The sequence below is a fragment of the Aedes aegypti genome, chromosome 2 (assembly GCF_002204515.2).
Source record: "Aedes aegypti strain LVP_AGWG chromosome 2, AaegL5.0 Primary Assembly, whole genome shotgun sequence".
In the NCBI taxonomy this organism is placed as follows: domain Eukaryota; kingdom Metazoa; phylum Arthropoda; class Insecta; order Diptera; family Culicidae; genus Aedes; species Aedes aegypti.
The window spans coordinates 458603730-458614499 of NC_035108.1; the positions used below are offsets into that span (position 1 = coordinate 458603730).

At 45.8% G+C, this 10770-nt stretch overlaps 1 protein-coding gene across 1 annotated transcript; it reads left to right on the plus strand.

Annotated features, from left to right (window-relative positions):
- Window positions 1-262: 262 nt before the first annotated feature.
- LOC5565896 (UDP-glucuronosyltransferase 1-3) lies at window positions 263-2177 on the plus strand. Its single transcript, XM_001650224.2, has 4 exons — window positions 263-668; window positions 736-1531; window positions 1591-1807; window positions 1867-2177. The coding sequence occupies exons 1-4, from the start codon at window positions 402-404 to the stop codon at window positions 2156-2158; spliced, it is 1572 nt and encodes a 523-aa protein (XP_001650274.2). The 5' UTR covers window positions 263-401; the 3' UTR covers window positions 2159-2177.
- Window positions 2178-10770: the final 8593 nt, after the last annotated feature.

Consider the following 10770-nt stretch of genomic DNA (forward strand, 5'->3'; position numbering starts at 1 on the left):
TTTGTGTGTTTTAGCAGTAAAATAAAGGATATATCTTGTTGAAACATTCAAAAAGATTAAAAATGTAAATGTCATCTAAATTTCACATATGGCCAAATAAGGAACCACTATAGCCATAACTGGTACATTTTCCCTATTCGTCGTGCTTCTAAAACAAACACACCAATCAATCGTTATCGAAAACGCAAACTGCCTTATCACTTTCTAAACCTCTCAAGCATCAATGGCTCGGGGTCGGGACTCTTCTGTGTGTGACTATACAACACTTTGCGCGTAGATATCAGTCCTCAGTCAACCGGCTATTGAATAGCACGCTACTTTTCCATACACATTTCGTTACCCGTACATATACGTATAACTATAGCCCTGTCGTCAGTCATCATTGACCGTCGTCATACGTTATGCGACTCGGGTCGTTTTACCTGCTGCTATGGGTGGTCATCGACACGGCGCTGGAGCACGCTTCCTCCTATCGAATATTGGGCCTATTCGCGCATCCCGGCCTGAGTCATTTCAAAGTGTTCCATCCGATTATGCGCGGATTGGCCGAAGCCGGTCATCAGGTGACGGTGGTTAGCTACTTCCCATCGCTGGACAAACCGCATCCGAACTACGAGGATTTTACCTTTCAAGGGCAGGAGCTGCTGACTAATGCTTTCAGTCTTGAGGTGCTGTTCTGGTGAAGGGTAGATGAGCGATGATTTTTAATGCAATTTGTGTGATTGGTTGTTATAGGGCTTCTCGCGGCGAACGTTTTTGGATAACTTTGTTGAATTCTACGAGCTTGCCAGTTGGGGCTTTGAAACTTGTTCGTCCGCTTTGAACTCTCCGGCGATGGATAAGGTGTTGGCGTTGCATCGATCGAAACCGTATGATCTTATTGTGACGGAGTTCTTCTCGACAGATTGCATGCTCGGTGTAAGTCACGTGATGAAGGTGCCGTTTGTGGGACTGAGCAGCTGTGCCTTAATGCCTTGGCACTATGGTCGCGTTGGCTTACCAGATAGTCCTTCATATATTCCATCCGAGTTTAGCACCTTTTCAGAGCGAATGAGCTTTTGGGAACGATTCGAGAATTGGTTCGTCATAAGATCGGTTAATTTATTATACCGCATCGTTGAGTGGAATGACAACCGACTGTTAACCGCCAAGTTCGGTAAAGGCATCCCAAGTGTTAGAGAGATCGCCCGAAATACCAGCTTGATACTGGTCAATCAGCACTATACGCTTAGCGGTGCGAGGCCACTGGTTCCAGCTGTCGTGGAAATTGGTGGAGTACACATTCAGAATCAGAAACCATTGCCCACAGATGTCCAGAAGATATTGGACGACTCTCCCGAAGGGGTGATAGTGATTTCGTGGGGATCCGTGCTAAGAGCTTCGACATTACCGCAAGAGAAACGCGATGCCATAGTGAATGCCCTGCGACGACTTCCTATGAAGGTGGTATGGAAATGGGAGGATGATAGCCCAAAAGGCTTACCAAAGAATGTCATCGTTCGGAAATGGCTACCACAACGCGATGTTCTATGTGTGTTCTCCGAAGTGTACCGTTAATCAACTTCTCATTCACATTTTCATAACTTCTAGGTCATCCAAACGTTCGTCTATTCTTGTCGCACGGGGGATTGTTGGGTGTGTCGGAAGCCGTCCATTGCAGTGTACCGGTGGTCGTGACTCCCATCTATGGGGATCAGTTCCTCAATGCAGCCGCGTTGGTCAACCGAGGCATGGGAGTCACAATGCATTACAACAAGATCACTGCTGAGTACGTGTATCAGTGTATTCAGACAGCGCTTCATGCCAGGTGAGATATCTGATTCTGCTCGATATGGGGAAACGTTATAAATCCTGACTGAATTTCAGCATAAGAGAAGCGGCAATTGCTGTATCGGAGGCCTATCGGCATAGGCCTCACACTCCTGTTGAGTTGGCCGTGTGGTCCATAGAGAACGTCCTGAAGAATGGAGCAAGGAGGTTGGAAAAATCTCATGGAAGCGAATTATCGATGGTGGTATACAATTCGTGGGATGTGGGCCTGGCGTTTGGGATCATGATGGTCCTGTCCCTAGCAGCAGTAGTTGCGATATCGAGGAAACTTTCAAATGTATTGTTCAAAAAGCCAAAACATGCTAGCAGCAAAAGTAAAAAATTATAAATTTTAGAAATTTTAGAAATGTGTTGTTAGTAACGTATTATTTGCACGAGAACAAAGTCCCCCATGTTCAGTTGGTCTGAGGTTCGACAGCTAGATGTATGACCAAAAAGTTAGACAAATGTTCTTATTTCAACCAGACGGTGGTCCTTGGATGTGTTCAGTTGCGCTACAAAGGTTTTTAGTACATACACTGAACGTGGTCCTTGTCAAACTCGTGGCACGGCGGATATTTCAAGGATTCGACAACACACACAAGGATTCGACAAAGATTTGACAACACCTTAAAGATTTGTAGTAAGATATTTTACGGGTATCATGAAACATTTTTGCGTGTCGCCTGGTATTGATTTGAGTAAAGCTGTTCTGGCGGCTTTTTGTGGAATGGGATGAATCTAATTAACGTCTTTTTGGCTCCAAGATTAATGCGACTGATCATGTTAAGTACGTCGGAGTCATTTCATATTCCAAACTTTCATGGACTTCAAACATTTAATCTAGAGAAATGGTACATGGCCACCGGTCAATGTTGATAGACCTTGGGACCTGAGGCCCGACTATATCAAATGAATATATGAATGAAGGCTTAAACCGTTATTCGACCAATACTGGTACATGGTTTCGTTGCGTAATCCAATCAAAATTGCGTCATTTCTGAAGGATGTACTGACAATGTCTGGAGCATAAACAACTCTAAAGGCAGCGCTTGAGGTAATTTTTAACGTTCCCTTGCATTTACCGTAAATGCCTGCTGGCATTTTGGTATCCAACGAAATTTTTCACCAGCTTTCAGAAGTTCGTTTAACGGATAATTATTGCAGAGTTAGTAACAGGTCCGACTGACTAGTGTGATTTACAATACTCCTCCCTAATCCGAGACGCCAAGTAATTCACAAAACCGGTGTTGTTTCTGAACAGCTAATGGCTTCGTGAATCCGTCGGCTGATTGCTCGATCGTCGGTATGCATTGTAGTTTAGCCACAGTTTGCAGCAAACTGTCGTGAACAAAGTGGTAGCGGATACTCACGTGCTTCATGCGAGGGTGGTACGAGCCATTAATTGCGATGCTGATTGCAGAATGATTGTCGCAATTTATTGGCACCGGACTTGCTGCAATCAGCTGCGAACGTAGGTTGTTCCACCATTTTGCCTCTTGAACAGTGCGAGACAAAGCCATGTACTCCGCCTCACAGGATAATAAAGCAAGGGTGGGCTGCTTTTTCACGTTCCACGATATGGCTCCACCTTGTAGTGTGAACACGTAGCCTGTTGTCGATCTGCTGCTGTCTGGATCTCCTCTCCAATCAGCATCGCCAAAACCAACCAGTTCGGCAGATGCACGACTTGAATACTCCAACTTTTTCGTCAAGGTCCCGTTGAGGTAACGAATTATCTTCTTGACCGCTTCCCAATGCTTCTCGGATTGGCACTAAACTGGCTCACAGCATTCTGAATATTCAGACGGGTCGGGTCACCTGGGCTGCAAAATATAGACTACCAACGGCTTCCTTGAATGGTATTTTCTTGATTTTTTCGGCTTATACCGTAAGGACGCCATTCACCGCTCATGCTCCATTCACCGCTCATTGAATTATTTTGAAAAATCTGAACAAATTTTAGCAATAAAAGTCATCAACATGTATTAGTATACCAGAATGAAATTCATATGATTTAATATTAATTACTATTTATAAAAAATAATTTTAAGCTGTTTAAGGCGGTAAACATGAGTTGAACAATGATTTTATTATGGCAGATCGAAAAATGCTTCTTAGCTGCCACGCTTTAATATGTTGTTGTACTACAGTGATACCTCCATGGGTCGATGTTCCATGACTCGATATCGACTCATGGAACCATACTAAAAACAAAATTTCATGGTTACTATGATGGTCCCTAGAAGCAGCTATCCAAAGGATTGCTGTTCCATGATTCGATATTTCCATGAGTTGATGGTCCCTTCAATATCGACTCATGGAGGTTTCACTGTATAATACCCTCTTCAACATCTAATCCAATTTCTCTCACCGTTCCCTTACGGTACCTATCCCTCTAGTATACATTGCTTTCTTCTCCATGCTCCCTCTTACTTCGAGCAAAATAGACCGATATGCCGATAAACAAATTCAAAATATAATTATCACGGTCGATACCTTTATATATAATACAAAGATAACAACCAGCTAATGAAAGTAAATTAATTCAAACTAGTTGTGTATATAAAGCCTCATACTTAGGATGAGCGGTGAATGGCGCCCTACACATGTATCATTGACATACATGTTATTCGGTACCATTATACGTTGTTCACATTTCAACTTCTTTCCCACAAAAGCAAATGTTTTATTTTGCGTCTAGCGCAAAAAGTTGCGAAAAACATCGAAAAACCGATTTTTGCCAGAATTTAATGTGTTGAAATGCATTTAACAGCGGTGAGCGGTGAATGGCGTCCTTACGGTACATGGTTTCTTGGTCACATCGATTTGCTCAGCTTCATAGCAGGATCAGCAGGCGTCGCTACAGGGTTCGAATCGGTCATGCCAAAACGTTGAATGATGTTCTCGATATACGATTCCTGGTCGAGCCACAGCTTTCTTTCCTTTCGCTTCCTCGTGAGTCGGATTCCGAAACAGTACTTGGCTTCGTCAAGATCCTTCATTTTGAAACGCTCGCTCAAATACGCCTTCAGTTTTCGTTTCAGGTTCCGATCGTTGGTCAAGGTAAGGAAATCGTCCACATAAATCGTAACGAACATAATCTCCTCTCCGCTCATCATCCAGTACAGTTGGGCGTTCCACACTCGTCTGGTCTGCTTCAAGCCATAGAGCGTTCTTCGATCTGCAGACTGCAGATCCGTTTCTCTGTTCTACTCCCTGCGGCTGCAGCATATAACTCTCCTCATCGTTCAGCTCCCCTTGCAAGAAAGCTGTGACGGCATCCATCTGGTCGATATCCAAGTCGTGTTTCACCGCCAGCTCCTTGAGGTACAGGATCGTCACACACCGCACCACGGGAGAATAAACTTCGTCGTAATCCAAGGGCCCATTCACAAATTTCATAACGCTTGCCTTTGCGATGTTACGGTTCGTACAAAATTAGAAAAATATCAATACAAAAAGCGTTACAAGGGGGTGGGTGGGTGTCCAAAATGGCCAAAAAAAACCGTCCCAAACGCTTCGATTTGTATTCGCCTCCCTGGTCGGTACGAATAACGGTCGGACATCTTCCAAAACGATTCTTGACCATACTCACGTAATCTTCTATTACATCCGCAGCTTCCGACTTCTTCTTCAGGAAATACACCACGGTGTACCGGCTGTGGTCGTCGATCATCGTGAGGAAGTACCGCGAACCACCCGGCGACATGGTATTCATCGGTCCACAGATGTCCGTGTGAACGATGTCCAGCACCTCCGCAGATTGACGATAATCCTTTCTCGGAAATGGCAGCCGAGCTATTTTACCTTCGACGCAGCACTCGCATGTCTGGAACACGCCACATTTCTGAATGCTCACGCCAGTCGCCAAATCATCACGCACCGCTCGATGTATCGCATCAGGATCACGGTGGCCTAATTTGCGGTGCCAATGATGGATGCAATCCTTATTGTGATGTGACGCCACCATACCACGCTGCTTGGTAGCCAGCTGGTATAGCCCACCAACTTTTTTTTGCAACTGCTGCGACAGCACCGTCACGTTGGATAACGCAACCACGGCGATTGGAGAAAATCACCTCGGCCCCCTTGGCGACCAATCTTCCTACCGAGATCAGGTTCGACTCCAAATCTGGAACATAGAACACTTCGGACAGGATTACCTCTTGCTGCTTAACTTGTTCGTCTTGGCAAAACAGGCGCCCAGAACCGACACCTTTCACCAACGTCTCGTTTCCATCGGCCAGCGTGATGGAAATCCCCGAACTTGGCTTCAGCTCGTCGAAAAACGAACGGTCACAGCACATGTGCGACGTTGCTCCTGAGTCGACGATCCACACATTTGAATTCGCGGTCGTAGTAGTCATGAACGCGAATGGCGTTACCATGCCAACCGTCGCCTTCGATTTTGACTTTTTCTTCGACACGTGGCTCTGGCTAGCACCGCTACTGGTTGGCTCTCTTCCGGCTCTTGATGCTGGGCATTCTCGCTTCATATGCCCGGGCTTGTTGCAGTTGTGGCAGACAATGGACTTTTTGTCTCCACCAGCACGCAGAATGGACTCACCTCGATGGCTTTTTTCGGCTCGCTTCTGGGCTTCATCCAACAGTTTGCGCTTCACCAGCTCCATGGTGAGCTCCTCATCGGAACGGCTTTCTAACGCTGTCGTCAGGGTATCGAACGAGTCGGGCATGCTCTTCAGCACCATCGCTACCTTCAGGCTAGGTTCCAGGTCTTGTCCAGCATTCGCGAGACTCGCGAACAGCTCCTCCATGTGGAAAAGATGGCCCTCCATGTCCCCGTCGTCGGCGTACTCAGCTTTGCACAGCTTTTTCAAGTACGACACGCGGGTGCACATCGTCGTTTTCTGGTGATGTTTCCGCAAAGCTTCCCAGGTCTCCTTGGCGGTCTTGCAGTTCCGGATCAGCGGGTGTTGGCTGTCGTCGACGAGCAAAACGATAGTGGCCCGTGCTTTGGCGTCTCCTTCCTGCCACGCGTCCGTCAGAGGTTCTGGGGCGGCCTCCGCAACGTGTTTCCACAGGCTTTCGCGCACCAACAGCATCTCCACCTTGAATTGCCAGCATTCGTAGTCGCCGCTCTTCAATTTCTCCAGGCCGAACTTGCTTCCATCCATGCCGGGAACGTGGAAAAATCTTGATTACGGGGTGAAAATTTTTCTTCTCGAACTTTCTACTAAATGGCCCATAACCTATGGGATGTGGCCGTAGGTCGGACCGAAAGCAATAAAACAACTGGTTTGCTCGACGGTCAAATTAGAACTAACACAATTTATTCAAATTCAAATTACATATAAAAGTCATGGCATGCTGGGGTTTTCAGTCGCATCAACTTCAACAAAATGTAGCTCGATTAAATCCACAGGTTGTGTTTCACGCCCTTGCACTTGTCATACCTTCCGCAATAACGACAACATCTCGTCTGATTCAAAACTCACCACTCACAGGATCGTAGACTCGGTATCCTTCGATGTCTTCGTAGTAGACAACGAAAATTCCTTGCTTCGCCTTGGAATCAAACTTCTACCGCTTGATTTTCAGAACGTGCGTCATCACCCTGGATCCAAGAACTTTCAGATGGTTCAGATTCAGCATCATTCCCCACCACGGAAAATCTGGCGTCAAGCTTTCCAAAGTTCGTGTTGGACACCGATTGAACAGGTAGAATAGTCAAGACAGCTTCCGCCCAGAACTCCTTTCCGAGCTTCGCATCATTGAGCATGCACCATACTTTCTCCATAAGTGTACGGTTCATGCGCTCGGCGACACCATTCTGCTCGGGGGTATACGGGCACGTAGTTTGATGCCGATAACCTTCTCGCTCCAGAACATAACGAAAGGTTTTGCTGACGTACCCCGTACCGTTATCTGTTCGTAGAACCTTGAGCTGCTTACCGCATTGCCGTTCAGCGGCAGCCTTGAAGAAATTTCTTACGCGTCATACAATTTAGTTTTGCTGCCGACCGGGCCGCGATCCAGTTTGACATCTTGTACAGTTTTCGCCTTCACTGCGTCCGTTGTCAGTGCTGTCCCGGAAGCTTCTAAACCCATGATCATGGGTTTATACTGCTCTGGAAGACCCATCAGGAGAATCGCTGCGAGCCAGAAACGTCCACCTTGAAACCCACGGATGCGAGCTTGTGGCGCGTGCTCGTCAATTCGAATCGAATCAAATCGACGTACGCCTCGATACTGGAACAGTCGACTAGCCGCACGGAGGTGAATTTTCGTAGCAGACCATTTTTTCTTGTCAATCCGCTGTCCTCCGTAGCTTTTTCCAAGCTTCCTTCGCCGATGCCGCATCTTGCACCAGACTGTAGTTGTAACTCTCCAGACTGAGGCAGATCATCGCCAAAGCTTGCAGTTTCACGTCCTCAGGAACGCCTTCACCGTTTCCGTCCACGGAAGATCAGCTTACTTCGCGTATCAGGATCATCTGCATCGCAAACGCTCACGTGGAATAATTTTCCCTTGCTTTCAGCTTCTCGATGGCTGGCAGCGCCACGGAACTCTTGCTGACTCGAACGCTGCCCGCTTCAGTCGTGTCGTTCCACCGGTGGCCGCTCCATCCTCTTGCTGACCGGAACTTCTTCTTCTGGGCATTTTCGATAAAGAAATCTTGAAATTTTCAGGTTAGGCCCATAATCTATTGCAGAGTTAGTAAACGACTTGTGACTTGGTTAACGTCTACCAATGGAATGAAAATTTTATTTCTGACAGTCGCTTATGTAGGGCGGCACAGATTACTGTGATCCGACTAACTACTGCGATTTATAATAATAATGAAGCGATCTCATTCCTGGAAGCCATTTCGGTGATAGCTTAAATCTTTGCTGGATCTGGTCGAAGTCCCTGGCAGTCGAACATGAAGCTGAGGTACTTGATTTGCAGTTGCATGAAAGTACATTTTTTCCGGACGGACCATGAAGCCATACAGCTTGCAGATTCCGTGCATGCTCTGTCGCATCTTTTACGCCCACAACCACGTTATCAATGTAACCAGAAGTGCATTGAAGAAGGGCAAGCATCAATTGTTAGAATTTTTCCGGAGCTGTTGTCATTCCTGACGGTTGTTACATCTTTTAATCTCAAGCGATATTTTTTATTCTATCCCATGGTTTTGGTACCTTTTACTTGATTTTACCTACGTGATTTCTGTGCTATACCTGTTTGCTCAGACAACTGATTCTGTAAACGCCAGCCTAGTTCAGTGTGTAAACCGGTTCCTTGGTAGAGCCTAACGAAGTCTTAAGTTGGTTGTCTCTGCTGGAAAACACCAAATCGATTCAATTCAATCGAACCGAATTCCGAAATAATGTAGCATCGGATCGGACATCAAACGATCTAGTCGGCATGGCATGGGCTCCCGCTTGCCAACAACGATTCTGAGCTCAACAGCTTTTAGAGTCATTTCCTTGTATCCGTTGATCCTTGCCGTCTCGAAAACATATTCCAGTGCCTTATTCTTTCCGTCTTCGCTGAAGGATAGAGTCTGCATCCTGTGGAATTTCAGCTGTGGACCATGTGGTGAAATGCTGCCATCTTATTCTTAAACGAATGATTCGATGAGTATGGGATGACTCGCTAGCAGGGATTGAATCCTGAGAAAATTGAGAGAATCTCTCACGTATCGCTCTCTATAACTATCATAACATGCTGCACATTATGAGAGACTGTTTATCGTATACTGCTACAAGTTTGATCAGATTGGGGGGATAGTAGTGCATGATAAACCCCTCTAAACATGCTCCAAGCCTGGGGGACACTATTGTTATTGGAAGTTCGTGGATTGTTTATCGTGCCAGTGAAGAAAAACACCTATCCCCAACGGTAAACAAGCGAGAAAAATGGATTTTATCATCGCTTTCTCGTTGGGGCTCTCGCTCGCTGCTTCCATTTATCAGACTTGTTACACCTTGCGATACAATGACGATCGTGGACCGCAACAGATGGGATGTTTTTCTTTGCTTGCTTTGATCGTGCTTCATTCTCAAATGAGAGCGAATTCTGCAACGCCTGCTCGCTAGGTGTTTGTAGGCTTCCTATAGATGATAAAAAATCTTCGAGCTGTTTAGTAGAATACCTATAAGTAGATGAAAAAACCGAATTTAGTACTATACCCAGGCTTGATAGAAACTCCTCTGCGATGCAAAGAGGAGGCGATTTTGCCGTTTTTCTGAGGAGAAAAAAATAAACTCAAAATTTTCAACACAGATCCTCAAGCGATTCGAGTGAGAGTGCAGAAAAATGCGAGGATTTTTTCAGACACTCTCTCTCTCTCTCTCTCGTTGCGATGCTCACCATCACTCACACTTCAAACGAACTCTCGAGTCTGCCGCCCGAACAGACAGTCCTCGGGGAGTTGTGAGAGCACCCTTTTTTGATGGAATTTTACTCGTTTTTTTTGTGCTGCATCTTCCTCGCTCATTTTTCGTTGCCTCGCTGCTTAGAATTTTTTGGCTCCCTCGCAAAGAGGCACTGGCAGCACGCTGCTCTAGAGTATGTCACCGAACTCTGATGATGTTGAGGAGAATTATCAAGCCTGACTATACCATTTAAAGTCTAGTACACGTCACTGAAGACGGCCTTACAGTTGAGGTCGAAATACACGTATCTGTCAAAGGATACAAACTCTAGTGGAATTAAATGGTATAGTACTAAATTCGGTTTTTTTATTCCTATTGATTTCGAAGTTCGAAGTTGAACGATGAACTTTCTTCCCTGATAGGTACCAAGTAAATCTGAAAACGATAGCTTTCCCTCCTTCTACTACTTGCGGGTGGACTTGATATCCTTGTGTACGCTGTTGATTATATCCGAAATCCTAGGTAGATCCTTCTGCTTGATAACTGTACAATATCCGCGTGATTGTTGATCGTGAGTAGATCCCGACTGCCTTCGTCAACATCAACCTGTAGAAAGGGGCCGCCCAATTTGAAA

What these genes read in the sequence shown, in the direction of transcription:
- LOC5565896 (XM_001650224.2), top strand. Translation starts at nt 402, where the DNA reads ATGCGACTCGGGTCGTTTTACCTGCTGCTATGGGTGGTCATCGACACG. An exon ending in CTAATGCTTTCAGTCTTGAG is followed by an intron (nt 669 to 735) that starts GTGCTGTTCTGG and finishes TGGTTGTTATAG; the next exon opens with GGCTTCTCGCGGCGAACGTT. An exon ending in ACCACAACGCGATGTTCTAT is followed by an intron (nt 1,532 to 1,590) that starts GTGTGTTCTCCG and finishes CATAACTTCTAG; the next exon opens with GTCATCCAAACGTTCGTCTA.